General features: G+C 35.1%; 11 protein-coding genes across 16 annotated transcripts; 8 read left to right on the top strand and 3 right to left on the bottom strand.

Moving 5' to 3' along the window:
- Window positions 1-601: 601 nt before the first annotated feature.
- Window positions 602-1,604, top strand: ZAT7 (C2H2 and C2HC zinc fingers superfamily protein). Its single transcript, NM_114478.4, has one exon. It carries the CDS (start codon window positions 675-677, stop codon window positions 1,179-1,181), a length of 507 nt encoding a protein of 168 aa, NP_190195.1. The 5' UTR covers window positions 602-674; the 3' UTR covers window positions 1,182-1,604.
- Window positions 1,605-2,226: 622 nt separating this feature from the next.
- AT3G46086 (uncharacterized protein) lies at window positions 2,227-2,343 on the top strand (the record flags this gene model as incomplete). Its single annotated transcript, NM_001125309.1, has 1 exon — window positions 2,227-2,343. One exon carries the CDS (start codon window positions 2,227-2,229, stop codon window positions 2,341-2,343), a length of 117 nt encoding a protein of 38 aa, NP_001118781.1.
- Window positions 2,344-4,185: 1,842 nt separating this feature from the next.
- Window positions 4,186-4,971, top strand: AT3G46080 (C2H2-type zinc finger family protein). The gene has a single exon (NM_114477.2). It carries the CDS (start codon window positions 4,238-4,240, stop codon window positions 4,730-4,732), a length of 495 nt encoding a protein of 164 aa, NP_190194.1. The 5' UTR covers window positions 4,186-4,237; the 3' UTR covers window positions 4,733-4,971.
- Window positions 4,972-6,527: 1,556 nt separating this feature from the next.
- On the top strand, window positions 6,528-7,040 carry AT3G46070 (C2H2-type zinc finger family protein; the record flags this gene model as incomplete). The annotated part of the gene is made up of 1 exon (NM_114476.1): window positions 6,528-7,040. The coding sequence occupies one exon, from the start codon at window positions 6,528-6,530 to the stop codon at window positions 7,038-7,040; it is 513 nt and encodes a 170-aa protein (NP_190193.1).
- A 426-nt stretch (window positions 7,041-7,466) lies between these two features.
- On the bottom strand, window positions 7,467-9,958 carry RABE1c (RAB GTPase homolog 8A). Of its 3 annotated transcripts, none has more exons than NM_114475.4 (9): window positions 9,699-9,958; window positions 9,505-9,582; window positions 9,249-9,321; window positions 9,045-9,145; window positions 8,445-8,510; window positions 8,245-8,342; window positions 8,096-8,158; window positions 7,913-8,005; window positions 7,467-7,828 (listed from the first exon to the last, which is right to left on the bottom strand). In NM_114475.4, exons 2-9 carry the CDS (start codon window positions 9,575-9,577, stop codon window positions 7,745-7,747), a joined length of 651 nt encoding a protein of 216 aa, NP_190192.1. In that variant the 5' UTR covers window positions 9,578-9,582; window positions 9,699-9,958; the 3' UTR covers window positions 7,467-7,744. The 3 variants fall into 3 exon arrangements, with proteins under 3 accessions (NP_190192.1, NP_001078248.1, NP_001118780.1); NM_001125308.1 differs by having other exon boundaries at window positions 7,470-7,828; window positions 9,505-9,613; window positions 9,699-9,797; NM_001084779.1 differs by having other exon boundaries at window positions 9,505-9,790.
- A 342-nt stretch (window positions 9,959-10,300) lies between these two features.
- Window positions 10,301-11,413, bottom strand: AT3G46050 (Galactose oxidase/kelch repeat superfamily protein; the record flags this gene model as incomplete). Its single annotated transcript, NM_114474.1, has 1 exon — window positions 10,301-11,413. One exon carries the CDS (start codon window positions 11,411-11,413, stop codon window positions 10,301-10,303), a length of 1,113 nt encoding a protein of 370 aa, NP_190191.1.
- A 234-nt stretch (window positions 11,414-11,647) lies between these two features.
- RPS15AD (ribosomal protein S15A D) lies at window positions 11,648-12,960 on the bottom strand. The gene is made up of 4 exons (NM_114473.6): window positions 12,845-12,960; window positions 12,462-12,612; window positions 12,222-12,382; window positions 11,648-12,054 (listed from the first exon to the last, which is right to left on the bottom strand). Exons 2-4 carry the CDS (start codon window positions 12,592-12,594, stop codon window positions 11,956-11,958), a joined length of 393 nt encoding a protein of 130 aa, NP_190190.1. The 5' UTR covers window positions 12,595-12,612; window positions 12,845-12,960; the 3' UTR covers window positions 11,648-11,955.
- Window positions 12,961-13,353: 393 nt separating this feature from the next.
- On the top strand, window positions 13,354-14,101 carry HTB11 (Histone superfamily protein). Its single transcript, NM_114472.3, has one exon. It carries the CDS (start codon window positions 13,434-13,436, stop codon window positions 13,869-13,871), a length of 438 nt encoding a protein of 145 aa, NP_190189.1. The 5' UTR covers window positions 13,354-13,433; the 3' UTR covers window positions 13,872-14,101.
- Window positions 14,102-14,134: 33 nt separating this feature from the next.
- AT3G46020 (RNA-binding (RRM/RBD/RNP motifs) family protein) lies at window positions 14,135-15,200 on the top strand. Its single transcript, NM_114471.5, has 4 exons — window positions 14,135-14,271; window positions 14,353-14,421; window positions 14,492-14,598; window positions 14,879-15,200. Exons 1-4 carry the CDS (start codon window positions 14,235-14,237, stop codon window positions 14,972-14,974), a joined length of 309 nt encoding a protein of 102 aa, NP_190188.1. The 5' UTR covers window positions 14,135-14,234; the 3' UTR covers window positions 14,975-15,200.
- A 1,439-nt stretch (window positions 15,201-16,639) lies between these two features.
- ADF1 (actin depolymerizing factor 1) lies at window positions 16,640-18,268 on the top strand. 2 transcript variants are annotated; one of them, NM_114470.3, is made up of 3 exons: window positions 16,640-16,809; window positions 17,286-17,551; window positions 17,656-18,268. In NM_114470.3, the coding sequence occupies exons 1-3, from the start codon at window positions 16,807-16,809 to the stop codon at window positions 17,804-17,806; spliced, it is 420 nt and encodes a 139-aa protein (NP_190187.1). In that variant the 5' UTR covers window positions 16,640-16,806; the 3' UTR covers window positions 17,807-18,268. The 2 variants fall into 2 exon arrangements, with proteins under 2 accessions (NP_190187.1, NP_001078247.1); NM_001084778.1 differs by having other exon boundaries at window positions 16,671-16,842; window positions 17,656-18,122.
- Window positions 18,269-18,365: 97 nt separating this feature from the next.
- Window positions 18,366-20,151, top strand: ADF2 (actin depolymerizing factor 2). Of its 3 annotated transcripts, none has more exons than NM_114469.5 (3): window positions 18,366-18,665; window positions 19,251-19,510; window positions 19,592-20,151. In NM_114469.5, exons 1-3 carry the CDS (start codon window positions 18,663-18,665, stop codon window positions 19,740-19,742), a joined length of 414 nt encoding a protein of 137 aa, NP_566882.1. In that variant the 5' UTR covers window positions 18,366-18,662; the 3' UTR covers window positions 19,743-20,151. The 3 variants fall into 3 exon arrangements, with proteins under 3 accessions (NP_566882.1, NP_001327290.1, NP_001327289.1); NM_001339232.1 differs by lacking the exon at window positions 18,366-18,665 and adding an exon at window positions 18,843-19,084; NM_001339233.1 differs by lacking the exon at window positions 18,366-18,665 and having other exon boundaries at window positions 18,666-19,510; window positions 19,592-20,034.
- Window positions 20,152-22,133: the final 1,982 nt, after the last annotated feature.

Genomic DNA, 22,133 nt, shown 5'->3' with positions numbered 1-22,133 from the left:
AAAACAGCAACACATAAAACACCAAGTGGGGATTTGATCTAGTGGGGGAATCTCTTATCCTTCCAAAAAAATGAGGTTATAGAGACACCTAGTTCGATTTTTGATGAGTTATTAAATTATTCGTTGATAAACTTAACGAATAATATCGACTATCCAACCAAGAATATTCTAGATGCATCAAGACTGTGTATGGATAAGTCAGCAAATACATTCATTTGCTCTATCCATATAGAAGATTTAAGTTCACAAAAAAAAAATCTAGAAGACGGCTTAAAAATGCATGAACCGACGTCAAAAAAAAAATATGCACGAACCAGATTTTAATAACTTCGACGACCAATGAGAAAGATAATAAGTTGTTCTAGTAGTCTTCAAATATTGTATTTTGTGGAGGAAAGCACCAAGAACATTCCTTTTCGTAACACTTGACTTTTTCATTTTTCTGAGTCTCCTAAGTGTTACGCGTGACGCGGTGACGCTAATAATCATATTTCCTTACACTTTAGCTTACTTACGCAGCAAGCACAATGGGTATTTTCGTCAATTAATATTAACTAAACTAGATTCTAGTATATAAATAGGAGTACTCATCACACAACACACACAAACTAAAAAACCGATCATAGAAAGGAAAAAAAAAATCAAAACCCTAGAAGTCACTAAGTCGATTCAAAATGGTTGCGAGAAGTGAGGAAATTGTGATAGTGGAAGAAGATACGACTGCGAAATGTTTGATGTTGTTATCAAGAGTCGGAGAATGCGGCGGCGGCTGCGGGGGAGATGAACGTGTTTTCCGATGCAAGACTTGTCTTAAAGAGTTCTCATCGTTTCAAGCTTTGGGAGGTCATCGTGCAAGCCACAAGAAACTTATCAACAGTGACAATCCATCACTTCTTGGATCCTTGTCCAACAAGAAAACTAAAACGTCTCATCCTTGTCCGATATGTGGAGTGAAGTTTCCGATGGGACAAGCTCTTGGTGGTCACATGAGGAGACATAGGAACGAGAAAGTCTCAGGCTCGTTGGTTACACGTTCTTTTCTACCGGAGACGACGACGGTGACGGCTTTGAAGAAATTTAGTAGTGGGAAGAGAGTGGCTTGTTTGGATTTGGACTTAGATTCGATGGAGAGTTTGGTCAATTGGAAGTTGGAGTTGGGAAGAACGATTTCTTGGAGTTAAGTTTTTGGGTTGTATACAGTTTCACATGATTTTGTAATCTTTGTTGATCCAATTATCGTACCGATCGATGTGAATATTATTTTGATACAATATCCGAAATTTCTTTTACGGTTTACTAATTTTTTTGGTTTCTTTAAATTAACCCTTGAAGGTTGAGCTATATCAATGGTTTTAAGTAGTGTAAGAACTATATCATTAGTGTGGTCAACTAGAAAAACAAGAACTCATTGAAGAAGTATAACCAGAGACGAGATTAAGCTATCCAACCTCCCTTGCTCTCTTACAAGAATCGCATATCCAAGGGAAGAAATGCAACTAAGAAATTGTTCTATAAGCTGAACTTAGTTTGGATCATTCTAATATAAGTAGTTATGATTCCTAAATGTTGTCTACGGTTTTTCTTTTTTTTCAGTTTTTTGGCACCCGTTATCTTAAGGTTATCTAGTACTAATATTAAAAGAATTACCAATTATTCAAATCTGTAATCGTCAAACTACATATTGAATCATTGGATTGAGATTCCAATAGTGTAGAAATAATGAAGTTTAAAATTGAACAGTCGAGCTAGCACATATAAATAATCAGGTAAACTTATGTAGTAAACTTCAACAACCAAATGTTTTATACATAATATTTTTGTTAATTATATATATATATATATATATATATATATAATCTTATATGGATGGTATGATAATTGCTATACATATTTATCTAATGGGAGATGAATATGAGAGATAAAACTTTGTGGATTTAATCTTGTGAAGATGTGTGTGGTAAGAAGAAACCGCATGGAAGTGTATCAAAAATGTCGCATCAAATCACTCTCTCATTTTCTTATTTTCTTCTGCTTTGCTTCTTAAAGTTTCTCTCTAGTTTCCATATAACCACTCTTTTCACACTTTCTATTCGTTCCCTTCTCGGCGACTCGTGCGAGAGCCACATATCTCTACTTGTCCCTCATGTACGTTACTGTGAGAAAATCTTATATTGGTTTTTTAGAATGAGACGATCTGAATAAACTATACAGGTAAGTAGCTAACCTATGAGAAAGATTATAAGGTGTGTGTATAAGGAGTATGTGATCGGGGACTTTGAGTTTCTGCCGTGGACGGCCCATCCTCGGACCTCCAGTGAATGGCTTCTAGAGCTAAAAGTCTAGCGCAATTCAGCATTTTCAAGTTGCAGTCACCTTTCTTTTTCAACAAACTTATCTCGAGATAACTCACAATCGTAGTAAAAAAAAAAAAAAATATGTAGTCTAGAATATATTAGGGCTGACACTGATACTTGATAGTTGATACCCGTATTCGATCTTTTACCCGTTTCACAAAAAGGGTAACTGTAACCTTCAGTTCGGTAATGTGTTATAAATCTATTACTCGTGGATAAGGATCGTGTATCGGATATTAATTTCTTTTTAATTATCTGTCATGTTACCCGCTTTACTACGAGATCACTCATAGTTACCCGTTTTATTAGTGTTTTACAATATTACTAAAATTTTATAAATACTTTCTAAAATGAAAGTTAAAATCTATGTTTGTAATTTTATATCTTTTAGAATTGTATGTTGCATATATGTCTTTGTATATGAAATGATTATGCATCTACGAAAAACATTACACATGAATTAGCACAAAATAGATGTACAAAGGTAAAGGGTCGGGTATCACTATTTTTACCGAGTATCTGTAATTTACGGATAAAGTAAAAGTAAAAACAATTAGTACCCATAAAGATCGTATTAAATAAAGGATACCTCAAAATTCAAAAGTACACGTCCCGTGGCCACCCTTAGAAAATATGTACACCATAGTTATTTTCTTTGTTCAGTCGTAATTCAATCGGTGATCTGGAGATATAACAGCATATATATGAAGTTGTAGGTAATTTCGTTGTCTTAAATAGTCCAGATAAAATTCCCTCCTATACCATAGTTTGGTGGAGTATGACGTTTTCTATATACAAAGAGTACGACGTTTTCTAAATATATATTCAGCGGTGGTGGAGAGGTGGTAGCTGACTAATAGCAATGTGTAAAATTTGTTCCTCTTCTAGTTAAATTTTTACTTCTGTTGGATTATTTATCTCTCGATTTTACTTCAAATCTTTAGTTTAATGTGTTTAAATTTGTACCTACAAATTTTTCTATCTACAGATTAATCGAGTTGCTGCCCGAGTTACCACATAAGATGATAAATAATAAAATATTATAAGCATATAATATGAAAAAAAAAATCGAGTTACGTATAGAAATTGTAAGAACATCTACAATGGGAGTATGCAAACAAGATATTTCATGTAAAAATAATAAAAAAAATTGGAAAGAGAAATGAGAAAGAGTTCTTCTTTGATAACCTTTGATATCTAAACAAAAACTCTTATTGACATTTGTCACTCTCTCATTTGTGTATCACTTGTTTTAAAATTAAATTTTAGTTATACAATTAAATTAAACTAAAATAATGATATTTTAATATTGGAGATGCTCTAATTATATAAAAATGAATAATCTATGACTAGTAACTAAATTAGTAGATAAGTTTAACGAATAAAAATATTGACTATCCAACCTAGGAAAAGTTCTATAGATGTAGACTGTGGATAAGTTAGCAAGTAAATTATCGTTGAAGAGTAAACTTCTAGACAAGAATTTAATAACTTTAACGACCAAAAAAAGAAGATAATAATTAATAACTTGTTATTCTTTTTCTTTTTTTCCAACTAATTTAATTTGTTCTTCTAAACTTCAAAATATTGTATTTTTTTGTGGAGGAAAGCACCAAGAACATTCCTTTTTCCTTAACTAACGTATAACGACTGCTGATTTCATTTTTCTTAGTCTCATAAGTGTTACGCGTGACGCAACCCGTGACGCGGTGACGCTTATAATATATCCTAATCCTTACGCAGCAAGTCACAAATGGGTATTTTCGTCAATTAAAATTATTAAACTAATTTCTAGTATAAATATGAGACACAACACACACAAACTAAAAACTCGATCATAGAATAAAAAAACAAAACCCTTGAAGTCACTAAGTTGATTCAAAATGGTTGCGAGAAGTGAGGAAGTTGAGATAGTGGAAGATACGGCGGCGAAATGTTTGATGTTGTTATCAAGAGTTGGAGAATGCGGCGGAGGAGGAGAGAAACGAGTTTTCCGATGCAAGACTTGTCTTAAAGAGTTTTCGTCGTTTCAAGCTTTGGGAGGTCATCGTGCAAGCCACAAGAAACTCATTAACAGTAGCGATCCATCACTTCTTGGATCCTTGTCTAACAAGAAAACTAAAACGGCGACGTCTCATCCTTGTCCGATATGTGGCGTGGAGTTTCCGATGGGGCAAGCTCTTGGTGGTCACATGAGGAGACATAGGAGTGAGAAAGCCTCACCAGGCACGTTGGTTACACGTTCTTTTTTACCGGAGACGACGACGGTGACGACTTTGAAAAAATCGAGTAGTGGGAAGAGAGTGGCTTGTTTGGACTTAGATTCGATGGAGAGTTTAGTCAATTGGAAGTTGGAGTTGGGAAGAACGATTTCTTGATTCGTTTTATTTCTTCATATTCGTTATAGGGTTTTAACATATTTTCATACAGTTTCATATTGTAATCTTTGTAGATCCATTTATCTTACCGATCGATGTGAATATTATTTTGATATACACTATTGGAGTTTACATTCAATGTACACTAATTTTCTTGTTTTCTTTAAATTAGCCCTTGAAGTTTGATCTATGAATGGTTTAAGTAGTGTTGAAACTTGAAACCATTATATGTGTGGTCAACTTCAACAACAAGAAAACAATTGAAACAAGTATAACCAGAGACAAGACTAAGCTAACCAACCTCTCTCCACTCTCTCTTACAAGAATCGCACATCCAAGGGAAGAAATTGTTAAAAAAAGGTTCAAATTAGTTAATCTTCAAGTTTGGATCGTTCTAATAAGTAGTTATGATTCCTAAATGTTCTCAAAGTTTTTCTTGTTTTCAGTTTTTTTTTTTGGCACCCGTTATCTTTAGATTATAGACTAATATTAAAAGAATTATCAACTATTCAAATTTTTAATCGTCAAACTAGAGATTGAATCATTGCATTGAGATTTGAATAATGTGTCGAATATAAATAATGAAGTTAAAATTAATTTAAACAGTCAAACTAGCACATAAAATAAATAGGTAAGATGCTTAGAGAAGTCTGTGTGTAGTAAACTTCAACAATAAAATGTTTCTATTAATTTTAATTTTATATGTATTCTTATATTAGATATTAGCTAAATGCTTACAGATATAACATCCTTGTCTCTATTTGCTTATTTAGTGGGAGATGAATATGAGAGATAAACCTAATTTGTGAATAAAAACATGTGAAGAGATTTGTGGTAAGAAGAAACCGCGTGGAAGTGTATCAAAAATGTCGCATCAAACCACTCTCTCATTTTCTTTTTTTCTTCTGCTTTGCTTCTAATAGTTTCCCTCTAGTTTCCGTACAACCACTATTTTCACACTTTTTATTCGTTCCCTTCTCGGTGACTCGTGCGAGAGCCACACACCTCTACTTGTCCCTCATTTACGTACGTTACTGTGACAAAATCTTAGTTAGATAATGACACGATGATCTTCTCAAGTCTTGAGTTCTATTGATCATTGCGAATAAAAAGACGTAGGTCAGAAGATTCCGAAGTATATACAAATGAATAATATGCGTGTAAGTGTAATTACTAGGACATGAGTTTCACAAATAAACTGAACATAAATATTGACTATCGAACCAACAAAAAGTTCTAGAAGTATGTCGACTATGAATAAGTTTTTTTCTTTTTCTTGGTGATAAATGAATACGGATAAGTTACGTACCAAGTAGATTTGCCCAATCTCAAATAGTAAAAGGCGGCTTAAGAAGGAACACGAACCCGAAGAGACCGCGTTAGAATAAAATATTTATTAAGATAATTACAATATTTTTTATATATAATATACATATTTATATATTAATTAAAACTTGTTTTTTTTATAAAAATAATTAAAACTGGTTATAGTACGTCTTTCAATATTTGTCTAATTAGTGGAGGAAAGCAATAAGAATATATTCTTTCACAAATGAATATTTCCATTTTTCCGAGTTTTTAGTGTTAAAGCGGTGACTCTGATTTTCTACATGTACATCTTTACACCGCAGCTTCAATTTTTACTAACTTAGGCAGCAAGTCTTGAGAGGGTATTTTCGTCAATTAAAACCGTCTTTACTCAATCCAGTCTCCTATATATAAGAGGAGTGAGTCAACACACACAAGCATAAAACAAAACCCTAGAAAGTCACTCGCTCGATTCGAAACTAAAATCATGGTTGCTGAAAGTGATAATCGTGATCTGACGGTGGATACGGCGGCGAGCTGTCTGATGTTGTTATCAGGAATTGGAGAACACGACGGAAGAAAGAAACGTGTTTTCCGATGCAAGACTTGTGAGAGAGACTTCGATTCGTTCCAAGCTTTAGGAGGCCACCGTGCAAGCCACTCGAAACTAACCAACAGTGACGATAAATCACTTCCTGGATCACCAAAGAAGAAGCCTAAAACTACGACTACGACGACGGCTCATACTTGTCCGATTTGTGGCTTGGAGTTTCCGATGGGACAAGCTCTTGGTGGTCACATGAGGAAACATAGGAACGAGAAAGAACGAGAAAAGGCTTCTAACGTATTGGTTACGCATTCTTTCATGCCGGAGACGACAACGGTGACGACTTTGAAGAAATCGAGTAGTGGGAAGAGAGTGGCGTGTTTGGATTTCGACTTAACTTCGGTGGAGAGCTTTGTCAACACGGAATTGGAGTTGGGAAGAACGATGTACTGATTTTTCATGTTCGTTAGGGTTTTAGTTTTATTGATAATCTTACATAGAGTAGTACTTTTTACATGGTTTTAGTCTTTGTTGATCCATTTATCTTACTATTCGATGTGAATACATGATCTGAATACAATCTGATATACTATTCAAGATTTATTTTCTTGTTCGCTAAATTTTGGTTTCACGTTTTATTAACCCTAGAATGTTGTTGAACTATGAGAATGGTTTAACTGGTGTTGAAACTACAATATAAGTGTCAGCTATAGTAACTGTAGTGCAACTAAAACATGATAAGTTTCTTCATCACTGGATTGCTAACACAATTATACGTTTACGACTCATAAATCAGGCAGTGTACATATTATGGTTTTGTATTGCTTATGGTTGTGTCAAAGATGAGTTTACGAGTATTAGAAGTAATGTTTAAAGACTTGATAAAAGAGGAAGCAAGAGAAAAATTAAGAACAGAGGATATATAGAGAGAAGTGATGACCAACATAAACAATTCAGTCACCGTCATAAAAAATCAGTAATAGAAAAGAAAAATACAAGTTTCGATTAAACCTTCGTACAAATAGGAAGGACAATTTAGAAGAACGAATCAGAATTGTTGGCATAAAACAAAAAATTACATAAGCACCCAACGATATCTTAGTTTTTCACTTCACCCCCAAACTTTTTTCGACTTAAACTTCACTTTTAAAACTTTTTTAAGTTCCACAGCATGCAGATTTCTGTGTGGCCTGCCCTGCTCCAGCTGCTTGGTCCGTTTGGCTTATCTTGATCGTTGCAGGCTGCAATTGACCACGTAACATGAATGATCAATGCGTTTTCAGACCTAACAACGCAAAGATGTGAAAGAGAGAGATGTAACAAACCTCTGCCCTCGAGTCGGTGTCTGAAAGCCTCTGCTTAATGTCCCTCCCTATTGAGAAGAAAACTTCTTCCACGTTTAGGTTTGTCTTGGCACTCTGCAACAACAACACATATATAGCTAGATGTGTAAGCAATGTAAACACTACCCATCTAGTTTCGAAGATTGAGAGCATTGTTAGACTTACTGTTTCGAAGAACTTAATTCCGTACTCATCAGCAAGAGCCTGACCCTTTGCTGTAGGTACTGCCTGAAAATTTTGACAGGACCAAGAAGCTATTATTATTAGGATCAGTCGTGAATAAGGAACAGGGATAAAGGTGGTGTGCTTCATACCCTCTTGCTTTCATCCATGTCAGCCTTGTTCCCTACCAAGATCTTGTTAACATTATCCGAAGCATGCTGTTCGATATTACGAATCCAGTTCCTAATGTCTGCAATAACGTCAAGAATCGTGTTAGTAAAAGAGATGTTCATTTTGGTTAAGGAGATTTATAGAAACCAGTAAGTGAAAGACTTGATGGTGGGAGTTTTACTGTTGAAGGATGACTCGTCTGTGACATCATACACCAGCAAAATGCCCATTGCCCCACGGTAATAAGCTGCGAAAATGCGAGAGAAAAAGAATCGTCAAAATGGTGTTGAAACAACAGAAACAGATCAGTATAAACTGCCTAAATATCCTAATAATATCAACTAGACAGTACCTACAAAAGTAACCAGCCAAAAAGAGCAAATCAGTAAATTGGCATTGCACAAATGCATCCCCTTTACCTAGAACTATAAGTGGCTATCTTAGACTACTTATAGGCGTTTGTCATCAATCTCATCTTGACAATCTTTCTAACTTGACTTCTATTGTGATGGTGAATGCTAAGCAAAGTGATCAGTGAGTACATTTATACGAAAAGATGAACTATGAAGTGTCGAAAATAGCCCATAAACATCAACTATACAAGACCAAGTAAAGTAATCAGCCAAACAAAATAAATCAGTCAAGTGGCATTGTACAAGAGATCATAGCACATGTAAGTGTTCATCTCCTCGAGAATCTATCTAATCTGATTCATTACTGATGTTGTGAATGCTCTAAGTACTAATCCAGCAAGCAATTCTTATGAAAAAGATGAACTCACCAGTGGTGATAGTCCGAAACCGCTCTTGACCAGCGGTATCCCAAATCTGAAGCTTGATACGTTTACCGTCAAGCTCAATCGTTCTTATCTTAAAGTCAATGCTACATCAAAGCAAAATAGAGAAACAAGACTCTGTAAAAACAGAATCCAAAACAAACATCACAGAATTCAATTTATCTCCATAAGCAAAGAGAAAACACAAACCCAATGGTGGTAATGAAGCTAGTGGTGAAAGATCCATCAGAGAAACGTAGAAGAAGACAACTTTTACCAACACCTGCAACAAAAAAAAAAAACCTTAGGTTACAGAGATCTCTCAATACAAACACCGATCCACACAACGATCTAATCACAAACAAAAATCACAGTGGAATAGATCGATTCAATGGAAATCAAACAGATTCAACAAATTTCAACGGATCGACGATAAAAACATCGGAGAGGTTTCAGATCAACGTACCGCTATCTCCAATCAAAAGAAGCTTAATGAGATAATCGTAATCAGCTCTGGCTCTAGCAGGTGGAGCAGCCATTGAATCTAAAGGAAACAAAAACTCAAAGATCAAAATCTGAGTTTCATCGAAATCGAATTAGATCAAACAAAAGAGGGAGAAATCGAATGAATCGGCTGCGGGAAAGAAGAAGATCATGTACCGGAGAGAGAAGAAAACCGATGTAATCGGAAGAATCAGAGAGCGAAGGTTATGGCGGACGACTAAAATGCGCCAGTTCCCGATTTAGCTTTTGTTTCCCGGCTTCTTCTATTTTACTTCTTCTTCGTCTGCTTCGCGTGCACGATAGGATACACTGCGCACGTTAGTTGGAAACGAAGGAGTGCGCAGAAAAAGAGAGAAGGATTCTTTTTTGAAGGGCCTATATAGAAAGAAGAAGGCACGAAGCCTTATGGGCCTTTTATTAATTACTTTAAAATCAATTAGCTGGACTAAAACAATGCTATAGTAATTTTTATTTTTATATTTGGTATCAAATACTACTACTGTATACTAATGTAATCTGAAGTCATCTTTGGAAATATATACTACTACTATACAACTATACTTTTCAACAATATATAACTCTTTCATAAGAAGTGTGTTGATGTTTATGTTCTTACGCAACTGCATATTTATTAGAGATACATAAACACCACCAGTATTTTCGTTCATTATCATAAAATCTATACTCAAGATGTTCTAAACAAAATCCCCACAAAAGAATTTAAAACTCTCTCAAAAATTAACATAAACTTCCATTGATCAATATGTCACAATGGTAGAATTCAAGAAGAAATCAGAAAGAGAAGCAGGTAACTTATAAGTTTTGTAGTCATCCTTAGTAAAGACATTCTTAGACCATTCAACAAATCCACAAACCTTTCCAACACCGCGTCTCTCAAACGAAATCTCTGCACACCAAATCTCTGTTTTACATTCCTTAGTCCATTTGGGACCTAGACGATGTAACACAGCCGACTCCCACCAAACTGTTACTCTTCTTCCTCGGTCGGAATGTGCCACCGAGGTAAGATAACCAGGAGAAGTTGGCCTATTGGGAAGTCCTTCAAGTCCATCAACCGGACACCACCCACGATCTTCCTCTGGTTCACACCAAACTAACACCCCTTCACAAACCTTTGTTTGGCACATCATGTTCTCTATCTCCACCAAGCAAATATTCTTCTGAAAGTTAAGCTTCAATCCATTCATGTCATAAACTTTCCCACTCATTACCAAGCTACCTGGAACCACACTCATTTGAACAGTAAGATCTAGTGTTGTGGGCAATACTGGCTCCCAAGTTTGGGTCTTTGGGTCATAAACCTCTCCCCAATCCTCGATATTGTTGGAACTAGAGCCTCCAATCACGTAGATCTTATCGTTGATTACATCAGCTGCTGCGTTTTGTCGAGGTACACGCATCTCGGGGAGTCTACGCCATCCATGAGATGGACAATCGAGTACTATCAATCTCCTGCTACTATGTCCATCAACGAAGCCTCCGATTATGTAAATCTTTGAACCGATTGATACAACGGTTGAGGATTGACAAGTAACCGAAGGGATAGGTTTCAGTTTCTGTTTGGTAATCGGGGAAACTATAAACCATCGTGGAGGACAGTCTGGATAGCAATTCCTATGCAGGTCTAAGCAGACGTAGAGGAAACTCTCGGTTTTTCCGATGCAAGATCGTGTTGCGTGGAGCTCACGGGAGTCTAGGAGTGATCGGAAACCCTTGCAGACTAGGGATAGAGTTGGATAATGGAATCTGGAGACACGAGCCAAACAGTTGAGAACGATGTCGTCCGGTAACGAAGAAAACGACGTCGGAGGCGGTGAGTTTGATGATTTATTCTTCTCTTTCGTCGTCATTGTCTTCTTAGTTTTTTTGTTTCTGGTAAACGTCTTCTTAGGTTTTTGATTTAGGGTTTTTGTGCGTTATTAGTTATTTCCTTCAAATTTATTAACGAAGAATACCTAAAATTATACCTATGTAGCATAGAAACCTTGTTGGAAGGAAAACTATTAAATTTTGTTTCTTAGAATTTTAACTTATTTTGTCAGTATTTCTAAAATCTTTTTCGAATTTTCACAGTTCCCTCAGAGATTTGTTTGTATTTTGATGAACATTGTAAATGAAAAACATATTAAAATGTTTTAAGAAAACAAACAAGAAGAGCACGAGACTAAAATGAGTAAATGCCACATATAACGATAAGTCAAGAAAGATGATTTTGATTTCATAAATCGCAAGTCTAACGAATTCAAAAACTGAAATTAATTAGTCTACTCATCTCCAAGTTTTTACGTATCCGAGTGACCACAACATATAAAACTACTACTTTGACAGTGAGGTCAATCGACTTACAGAGAACCAAACTATAACCCGATAAGATAGATCTCGAGACCCTGCTTCAGTAAAAGAACCCAAGAACTTTGCCACCAACGTTCTTTCTCCTAGCTTCTTCATGATCCATGATTCCCGCTGAGGTCGTCAGAACAATGAAACCAAACTGCACATAGAGAAGTGTTCAATGAAGTTGTAACATTGAAAGATAAAGTAAGGCAAAGTAATGACACTAAACATCCAATTAAACCATAATAGGAACAGCAAAGTAAGGCAGCAGATCAATAGCTAAAACATTGATTGGTACCACTACTATATAGTCTCTAGACTAACCTGTCTGGAAGGAAGTAGACGAGCAGTCCATCCTTCAATCTCCTTAACACCGACATCGAAACGAGGACTGATAACTCCACACTTGTTCAGCCTTCCATTAAGCTCAACAACAATCTTACCAGACCTGTGGTCATCAACATACTCAAACTCGCCAATGTAACCTAAAAACCAAGAAGCATCATTACACTTGAAAACTGTATACAGGAATCAAACGCTAGCTCTGCAAAGTTACTAGCATACCGTGCTTTTGCATGACGATAAGGAACTTGATGATAACTTTAGAAGAAGGCCTGATCATAACCTGCCTCTTTCCTCTCTTCTCTGCATTGTACATACTCTTAAGACCATCATTGAGCACACTGATTCTCACCATTCTTCAAAATTTCAAAAACTGCAAAAACATAAATCAACAGCTTCACGAATCTTATTGACATGTACATAAAAACATCTACAGAGGGAACGAATTCGATTCCCTAAAAATTACACACTCTGAAAATGACATTGGAATCTAGATTCTCTGGAGAAACATCAAATTGGGGAGATTAACTAAGCCGGTGTTCCAACAAAACAATAAAGCAGTTCATCGGATTAGAGGAGAGATGGAGATTCCGGCGATTACTAACCTGAAACCTAAGTAGTAGCCGCCGCTCCGACGTCTCTTGCTCGCTTGGCCTTGAAAAAGAGATTAAACAGAAGACGGAACTATTTTTAGGGTTTTCGCTTTTATCGCTTTCACGGGACAGATTCATGTATAACTAAGCCCATTATAAATACATAACTAGGCCCATTATTGATACATAATTAGGCCCATTTGTAACCAAACATGGACTTTGTATCAACATTGATGGCATTCTCTTAACTGATTCACGTCTAGGACTAACAGATTATTATTTAGGTATTAAGCCCATTTTAGCCCGTTAAAAGATAAAACTCGAAATTAATTTTGATTCGCTGCTTAATGGCCCATTTAAAAAGGTGAGAGATGCTTAGCCGTTCACTGCCAACGACGGATTTATTCTAATCTAACGGTACGTAATATATTCCACGTCATCAATCCTCGTGAAACGAGAATTAACCAATCTGTATCTAATTCATGGTCATATATATACATGAGCTACCGAATCGTCTAAACAACAAACACAAAACTTGATCTCACGACTCCATCTTCTAAAATTCAGAATCTTTCTTTGAAACTTTTTTCGTGTGAAGAAAATGGCACCAAAGGCAGAGAAGAAGCCGGCAGAGAAGAAACCAGTAGAGGAGAAATCAAAAGCCGAGAAAGCTCCTGCAGAGAAGAAACCAAAAGCCGGCAAGAAACTCCCGAAGGAAGCCGGTGCCGGCGGCGATAAGAAGAAGAAGATGAAGAAGAAGAGTGTTGAGACGTACAAGATCTACATCTTCAAGGTTCTGAAACAAGTTCATCCAGATATTGGTATTTCAAGCAAAGCTATGGGGATTATGAACAGTTTCATCAACGACATCTTTGAGAAATTGGCATCGGAATCGTCGAAGCTCGCGAGGTATAATAAGAAGCCGACGATTACTTCTCGGGAGATTCAGACTGCTGTTAGACTTGTTCTTCCTGGTGAGCTTGCGAAACATGCTGTTTCTGAAGGAACTAAGGCGGTGACTAAGTTTACTAGCTCTTGAATTGTGGATCTTGTTGAAATCGATGTTTGTAAAATTAGGGTTTTTTAGATTTGATGGTTGTTGTTGACTCTTTGATCGATTTCTGTTTCGTTTTCTTGTTGCGATGTTAATCAAATCGGATCCGATTTCTTTCTTAAATCAAATCTATCAAGTAAAATCTTTTGCTGAAACGTCTGCTAAATTATCTCTTCTTCACTGCAAATGAATCGGTTGTTGAATTAGCCTCTCGCAGCATTTAAAAACGTCGTCGTTTCGTTGGGTATCTGTGTTTCTTCTGAAAACGGCGTCGTCCGCTCGAGCATTTAACCTAGAAAAGCTTTATTTTTGAGTCATTTCCGAAATCCGTTTGGATTACTGTTAAAGATGGCTAAGAGAATCTCAGCTCAACTCTTCGTAAGCAGTACGAGAATGGTTTCTTCTTTCTGATTTTAGTCTCTTGCTCTTTTTACTTGCTCTGGTTTCTGAAATTGTTCTCTTGCAGGGTTATCTGCTTATACCACAGATCAATCTCTGAGGCAATTGTTCTCTCCTTTTGGTCAAATCAAAGAAGGTAAAAACCTGAAATTGAATTTGTTTAAGGCTCGGTTATGAACTAAATTTGTGTTTGTGGGGTTGTTTAGCTCGGCTTATTAGAGATTCAGAAACACAGAGACCTAAAGGATTCGGCTTTATCACCTTCGATTCTGAAGATGATGCACGAAAGGCATTGAAAAGCTTAGATGGGAAGGTGAGTAAAAAAATACAATTGAATTTCTCCATTAACAACACTTCAATAGGTTTCTAGCTTTCTTGTTTAATGTACGCTAATAAGAGATTAGCTTAAGAAATTTGTTCTGTAATGAATCATTAACATATCCATAAGTTCCATAGGGCTCTAAATTCATTGTAGAAATGCCAATTAGGGTCTGAAGCTATATCGATTTTGTTCCTCTCATTGTGACTAATAACGTTGTTTTGCTTCTTTAGAAATGTATTGAAGTTGTATTGGGTTATTTTGTTTGTGTCAGATTGTAGATGGTAGACTAATATTTGTTGAAGTAGCCAAGAACGCAGAGGAAGTGAGAGCGGGTATTAACAGTAATAAAGCCGAGGACCGCGGGTAATTCAGGCATCTCACACTCACTGTTGTCATCATGTAGATTTGTCTACAAAATTGATCTAAGATCATGAGTTCCATGTTACAAACTCTAAAGCTGTATGCAATTTGTAGTCTAGTGACTAGACTCTAGTCTAGTTTGTAGAAAAATCTTTGACACTGTCTGTACTCTTGAGCTGATTCTGGGCCTCTTTTCTTAAAATAACATTATTGGGCCTATTGAGTTAACGGGCTTCAATGTTATATGCGGCCAGGCTCTAGAGTCACATGCCGGTAGGAAACCTGTCGCACAAAGCAAACTCCTAACTCTCCACGTGTCTATAAACGATTGGTTGTAACCAGCGTCACTCAGCTGGTTCCCATCACCGCTATAATCAAAGTTTCAGCGGAAAATTGGAGCTAAAAGAGCCCCATTGATTCATGTACCTTTCATTTAGTTTCGATATTTCAAAAGATAATTAGCATGTTCTTTTAGTTCACGCTGCGGCAGCGGTAGCAACGGTAACGTCTGAGTAAAACGACGTATTATGAAAAATAACAATTTAAAACGACACCAAAACTTGAAAATAACAGATTTAGATGATTCGCTGATGACGGACGATGAGTCGCAACAGCATCAAATGAGTCGCTCAAATTTAACAGCGGCACCTTAATCTTCATCGATGTTCATCGGCTGTGACAGTTTTTCTCATTTTCTTCTTTCTGCATAATTGATTTTCTTCTTTTCTCCCGTTGCCGCTGCGTTAAACAAAAGATCGTGGCTAATAAATATATTCGACGCCAATCTTAGTGGCATTTCTTTTTCTATGTAGGAAAAGAATAGTATTATTTCCCTTTTTCTTTGTTACATTAAGGACATACCAACTAGAATATTAAAAATTTGAAACCGATACATGAGGTACCAAGTTCATTCAAGATACTCCTATATGTTAATAAATTATGAAGAGTGGCCATCTTCTTAAATCGTTTAGACAACAATATTTTTGAAAACGGTCAATTAAAGAAGAACCCAAAACCTTGCGAACTATTTTATAATGTAGTTTATGGTCAACTGCAAAGTCTGCAATGCATAATTATGCAGTAGATTATGATTTAGAACAAAATAACAATAATTACTACCTTTTGACCCAAAAAAAATTAACAATAATTTTATATTTTAATTTTGTACATTTTTGAGTGATTTGCTTTTTGAACTTGTGATGTTAAAAATATATTATAAAATAGATATGTGTTTTACCATTTATTTAATCAGTATTTGAATTTTTTTCCTATCATCGTTTTTCATAAATCTTAGTTATCTTTTTTTTGGAGACGCCGAACTTATTGTGAAAATGAAGTATATTTTTTGTAGTTGTTGTGGTGTTACACATCAATATTTTTTACTTCTTAAAAGTTGAATCAAGTTCTCAAACCAACAAACTTTTTATCGAATCAATGGTACGACGAAATTCAAAAATGTTATTACTTACTAATTTTATAGATAGTTTAAAAATATAAATTAAAAATTCAGTTTATTTATATAACAAGAAAAATCAGTGTTATTATTGAAACACCTACCAAAATAATGAATCAAAAACATAAAATTAATTATAGTATTGAATTCATAATTCAACAATATTATTGAAAATTTGAAATACATACCAAATAATAATAGTTTTTTTTCGTCTCTATAATATGGTGGACTCCCGAATAAAGTTGAAGAAAGAAAGAGAAAAGAAATTGAGAAGAAAAAAGAAAAAAAGGTGACCGTATTCTCCGTCGATTGTAGCCGCCCGAAGAAATATCTTCTCCTCTCTCGTTTAACCACGAATTTGCTCTGATATTAGTGTTTCTCTAGCCATGGTAAGCTCAATTTTCCACTTGTTATCTCGATCTGTAGTGTGCTTCTCTCGATTTTGGTTTCGTCTTATATACAAATCTTCTGTTTACGCGATTCTGGCTCATTTTGTTGTTTCGCTAGATCTGTATACAGATTTTGGTTTTAGATCTCTAAGATTTGGTGTTTATGTGATCGTTTTGTGACTGATTTAGAATCAAAACTGTGCGAGAGAGCTTCTCTGTTGAGTTCACTGTGGCTCTTTCGATTCCTCTATCTAAAATTTGAAATCAGAAGAGTATTTACGGCTTCCTGTTATTGCAAAAAATTTCAAAGTTATATATCAATTTCGATAACATTTGGTTGTTTGATCCATTATCCTTGATGTTTGATTCATCAGTTTCATGTAATTGATAATCACTCTAGAGGTTTGAGAACAATAGAGGTTTTTGGATTGTGTTATGTGAAAAGATTTGAATATGAGTGTTGTTTGGTTTAACAGGCGAACGCGGCATCTGGAATGGCTGTGCATGATGATTGCAAGCTGAGATTTCTGGAACTGAAGGCTAAAAGGACACACCGTTTCATAGTTTACAAGATTGAGGAGAAGCAGAAGCAAGTTGTTGTTGAGAAAGTTGGTCAACCGATCCAAACTTACGAGGAGTTTGCAGCATGTCTTCCAGCTGATGAATGCCGTTACGCCATTTACGATTTTGACTTTGTAACTGCTGAGAATTGCCAGAAGAGCAAGATCTTCTTCATCGCGTGGTAGCTAGTCACATAATCTGCCATTAAATCTGTGTCTCGTTTTATTGTTATCTTCCAAAGGTTTTCAACGTACTTATATGATGCAACTTCGTTGTTTTGCTAAGGTGTCCGGATATTGCTAAGGTGAGAAGCAAGATGATCTACGCGAGCTCCAAGGACAGGTTCAAGAGGGAACTAGATGGGATTCAAGTAGAGCTACAGGCAACTGATCCAACAGAGATGGATCTCGATGTTTTCAGGAGCCGTGCCAACTAAAAAGTAAAAACCAAAGTTTATTATCATCATCCCCTTGAAAGATCTATTCTCTTATTCTGTTATTTTTGAGTGATGGTACTGGTACTTGATTATGTTTTTACATTGTGTTGTGAAGTTATGAACCTATAAACAACTTCATTCTATCGGTGTTTCGGTCTTGTGTTCGATGTTGTCTTTGGTTTTAAAATGGTGTGTAAGGACCCCAAATCGTCTATTGAAGATGAACCCTTTTAGGTATATCATTGATGAAATGGATGATTAAAAGTTTCTCTCACATTTGTATGAAACAACTGTCTATAGGACAAGATTGATCTTCAGTTTTTTTATTTGGTCCACTGATTATGATTGGATTGGTCGTTTTGACCATTCATTCTTATGTTTGTTTCCAAAGAAATTGCTTGTGTTGACCACATTTGTATAGCCCCAACATGAAGTGGTACCATATCATTTAATAAACACAGATCATGATTACACTATTTCTAAACTTGTGAACTTATCCACCAAGTTATATCACCTAATCCATGACATTTTCAATATAGGTTGGGCAATCAAATAAATTCTTATATTATGATGATTAACAGAAATAAAAATTTAACTTTGGGAAATAGTCTTATCCATATATTATTATAATAAACCAAAATGTATAGAAACATATAAACAAATGAAATTCGTTTCATTCATATAATTCGGATAGCTTGCAAATAACGCTGACAAAAAAAGAAACAGTGAAGAAGAAAAAAAAGAAGGTCATTTTCATTTTCTCCATTTGATTTTTGCCGACCGGAGAAAATATCTTCTTGCCGTCTTCTTCTTCATTTCACCAGGAACTTTTATTTGAAATCGGTTTGATTTAGCCATGGTGAGCTCAATTTTCTCTTGTTTCTGTTTTAAGTTTTTCGATTTTGAAGCTTTCTTCTCGAAAATTTCGATTGCTTGCTAGTCGATTTCGAGTTCAAATCCGTTTGCTTCTCTTTTGGATAACGATTCTCGCTCGTTTAGATAGATCTGGAGATGATTTCAGATACTCGATCTTTGGTAGTTGTAGTGTGTGATCGGATTAGAGATCCGATTAAAGAACTCGTAACTTTGTTGTTCTGCTTCTTCGCTAGCTTATCTGAAATCAGGAAGAATCTGCTGTTTTTCACTTCAAGTTCAAATCAAGTGTTAAATTCTACGAATTTTTGACTTTTTCATCAGTGTTTGTCAATTGTTCGATCTATGTTGTGCTTCTTGCCTCTTGATGTGTCAAAATTGAAGTCAAAATCGTTCTACAAAGTTGTGAGGAGCTACTTAGCTTCTCTTCCTTGTGATGTTAACAATGTTAGAGATGATGATAATATTATCCAATTTCTGTGTTAAGTTGTGATCTTTGTTTTAGAAAATGTGTTTTTGAAGAGATGTGCATCTTCTCAGTGTTTTGTTATGTGTATTGATATGATAACAGGCAAACGCGGCATCGGGAATGGCTGTGCATGATGATTGCAAGCTGAAATTTATGGAACTGAAGGCGAAAAGAACATTCCGTACCATAGTCTACAAGATTGAGGATAAGCAAGTGATTGTAGAGAAACTCGGTGAACCTGAACAATCATATGATGACTTTGCAGCTAGTCTTCCAGCTGATGATTGCCGATATTGCATTTACGATTTCGACTTTGTCACTGCGGAGAACTGCCAGAAGAGCAAGATCTTCTTCATTGCATGGTAAAAGCAAGATATTGTCACTCATGTCTTTTGATCTGTTTAGATTATGGTCATCAATGTGTGTTTGTTGTTGTGCCAAAGGTCTCCGGACACTGCCAAAGTGAGAGACAAGATGATTTACGCGAGCTCTAAAGATAGGTTCAAGAGAGAACTAGATGGAATTCAAGTGGAACTTCAAGCTACTGATCCAACAGAAATGGGTCTTGATGTTTTCAAAAGCCGCACCAACTAAGTAAAACAAAACCCTGTAAGGGCATTTGAATAAGTTTGGTTTCTGGAGTGAATATGTTTCCTCTGACTGTTATGAAAACTTTTTAACACCTTCAACTTCATTCTACTTGGTATTATTGTATGTCTTTGATGTGTTATGTGTGCCTTGTGATGGTTTTCAATTAGTTTTACATGTACAATACTTGAAATCAGATTGTTGCTAGGCTTCAAGCCTTGTCTCAGTTATCTATCTGATAATTTATTCGTATATGTTTGGAGTCCTATATCAAGCATCTCCTTAAATGGTTTAGATTTTGAATACTCCATGTGAGAGTGTTTAGAGTTCTCACTTTCAATAACATGTACTGATTTTCATTGTATAGAGCCCTCTCTACTCTCTATGTAATGCTAAAATAGTAAATAAATGGTCGAGCTTGAAACCTATGTTGCTCATAACTCAAGAGCCACTCAATATATTCAAAAGAAAAAAGAAAAAAAAAAATGAACAAGTGGTTTAATTTTCTAGATTTTGATTCAAAATAAAGTCTAGCTTGATTTAAGTAAAAAAAAACAAAAAATAGCTTGATAAAACGTTTGCAGCGAAATTAATGACGGAAATTTAGCTTGATATATTAGCCAATCCGGTTCAATTCACTAACTTAAATCGAAACACAAATATTAGGGGAACTAGCTAAACTGTTAAACGGGATCAAATCAGACAGAATCCCAACTACTCAATATTCTTAACTGAACCGGGTCAAGTAAGGTCAACACCAATAACACGTCATTGATCTTGCACTTATACATTCGGACGTGGATATGTATCTTTTTATAGACCGTAGATAATAAAACTAATCAACAACTAAGATGTCTCTAAACTCTTAGCTAATGATCGCGATTAGGGTTTCTTTTTTCAGTGTTTTATTTTTTTAGATCTTTTTTTTTTTTTCTATGTTCTTCAATTTTTCATTTCCATCGTTTCCTCCTTGGGTTATGTTTGGTGCCACTTGAGTTTAGTGTTGCTTCTCTCAATTGTAGAAATAGAATGATATTAATCTAGAACTTAGGCTACCTAAACGAGATGCATGATTTAAGACTCAAAACATATAGTATGGATATCTAATCATCAAATAGATTATTCCGTACAACACTCTTACAAATGGACCACATCTGATCTGCTCGAATCGGTCGAGTTTAAAAGCAAACGAACCTAATAAAAGCCCATTTAGAATATAGTGGTGGCCGTAATGGAGATTTTGATTCACACTTAACATATACTGATACCCAAAAAAAAAAAATAGCTTGATAAAACATGTGACGCTAAATTAATGGCGGAAATTTAGCTTGATATATTAGCCAATCCGGTTCAATTCACTAACTTAAACCAAACACAAATATTAGGAGAATCAACTAAACTGCTAAACGGGGTCAAATCAGACAGAATCTCAATTACTCAATATTCTTAGCTGGACCGGGTCAAGTAAGGTCAACACCAGCGACACGTCATTGATCCTGCACTTATACATTCTGATGTGGATATGTATTTTGTATAGACCTTTGATAATAAAACTAATCAACAGCTAAGATGTCTCTACACTCTTAGCTAATGATCGCGATTAGGGTTTTTTTTTCAGTGCTTTATTTTTATATATCTTCTTCTTTTTCTTCTTTGTTCTTCAATTTTTCATTTTCATATTTTCCTCCTTGTGTTATCTTTGGTGCCACTTGAGTTTAGTGTTGCTTCTCTGAATCGTAGAAATAGAATGATATTAATCTAGAACATTAGGCTATCTAAAGGAGATGCATGATTTAAGACTCAAAACATATAGTATGGATATCTAATCATCAAATAGATTAATATCATTCTATTTAAAAACATCAAATTAATATCATTCTATTCCGTACAACACTCTTACAAATGTGCCACATCTAATCCGCTCGGATCGGTCGAGTTTAAAAACAGACGAGCCTAATAAAAGTCCATTTAGAATATAGTGGTAGCTGTAATGGAGATTTTGATTCACACTTAACATATACTGATACCCAAAAAAAAAATAAAAAAATAAACATCATTTAAAATCCTTGGTTATAAACACATTCTCTAAACTTGAGCATCTTCATAGGTTATCTCATCCCTATAATACTATTTTTTATTGTTTTGATTCAGATAAACTCATCATAAAATTTTACCTTCATTAGTGAGATACTCAAAAAGTTAATATATAATTTTACATCTTAGTTATATTTTAATTATATTTGATATTTTGTTAAAAAAATATGACTAAAATTACACATTATTTTATCAAATATATTTTAATTAAAATAGATATTTTGTAAATAATGACAATAAATAACACATTATTTATCAAAATACTAAATGTTAACAAAAATATTTCTTTAAGTTAATAAAATC

This window comes from Arabidopsis thaliana, chromosome 3, assembly GCF_000001735.4.
Source record: "Arabidopsis thaliana chromosome 3, partial sequence".
Lineage (NCBI taxonomy): Eukaryota > Viridiplantae > Streptophyta > Magnoliopsida > Brassicales > Brassicaceae > Arabidopsis > Arabidopsis thaliana.
Note: the sequence above shows the minus strand (reverse complement) of the source record. Positions and strands in the feature narration are given on the sequence as shown.

Coding starts and splice junctions, on each gene's coding strand:
- RABE1c (NM_114475.4), bottom strand. CDS start 9,577: ATGGCTGCTCCACCTGCTAGAGCCAGAGCTGATTACGATTATCTCATT. Junction 9,146..9,248: donor AGCTTCATTACCACCATTGG/GTTTGTGTTTTC, acceptor GCTTTGATGTAG/CATTGACTTTAAGATAAGAA. Junction 8,159..8,244: donor ACATGGATGAAAGCAAGAGG/GTATGAAGCACA, acceptor CAAAATTTTCAG/GCAGTACCTACAGCAAAGGG.
- AT3G46020 (NM_114471.5), top strand. CDS start 14,235: ATGGCTAAGAGAATCTCAGCTCAACTCTTCGTAAGCA. Junction 14,272..14,352: donor AGCTCAACTCTTCGTAAGCA/GTACGAGAATGG, acceptor GTTCTCTTGCAG/GGTTATCTGCTTATACCACA. Junction 14,599..14,878: donor TGAAAAGCTTAGATGGGAAG/GTGAGTAAAAAA, acceptor TGTTTGTGTCAG/ATTGTAGATGGTAGACTAAT.
- ADF1 (NM_001084778.1), top strand. CDS start 16,807: ATGGTAAGCTCAATTTTCCACTTGTTATCTCGATCT. Junction 16,843..17,285: donor TCCACTTGTTATCTCGATCT/GTAGTGTGCTTC, acceptor TTGGTTTAACAG/GCGAACGCGGCATCTGGAAT. Junction 17,552..17,655: donor AAGATCTTCTTCATCGCGTG/GTAGCTAGTCAC, acceptor TGTTTTGCTAAG/GTGTCCGGATATTGCTAAGG.
- AT3G46080 (NM_114477.2), top strand. CDS start 4,238: ATGGTTGCGAGAAGTGAGGAAGTTGAGATAGTGGAAGATACGGCGGCG.
- ADF2 (NM_001339232.1), top strand. CDS start 19,025: ATGTTGTGCTTCTTGCCTCTTGATGTGTCAAAATTGAAGTCAAAATCG. Junction 19,085..19,250: donor CAAAATCGTTCTACAAAGTT/GTGAGGAGCTAC, acceptor ATATGATAACAG/GCAAACGCGGCATCGGGAAT. Junction 19,511..19,591: donor AAGATCTTCTTCATTGCATG/GTAAAAGCAAGA, acceptor GTTGTGCCAAAG/GTCTCCGGACACTGCCAAAG.
- HTB11 (NM_114472.3), top strand. CDS start 13,434: ATGGCACCAAAGGCAGAGAAGAAGCCGGCAGAGAAGAAACCAGTAGAG.
- RPS15AD (NM_114473.6), bottom strand. CDS start 12,594: ATGGTGAGAATCAGTGTGCTCAATGATGGTCTTAAGAGTATGTACAAT. Junction 12,383..12,461: donor TATCGTCATGCAAAAGCACG/GTATGCTAGTAA, acceptor CTTGGTTTTTAG/GTTACATTGGCGAGTTTGAG. Junction 12,055..12,221: donor GTCTACTTCCTTCCAGACAG/GTTAGTCTAGAG, acceptor CTCTATGTGCAG/TTTGGTTTCATTGTTCTGAC.
- ZAT7 (NM_114478.4), top strand. CDS start 675: ATGGTTGCGAGAAGTGAGGAAATTGTGATAGTGGAAGAAGATACGACT.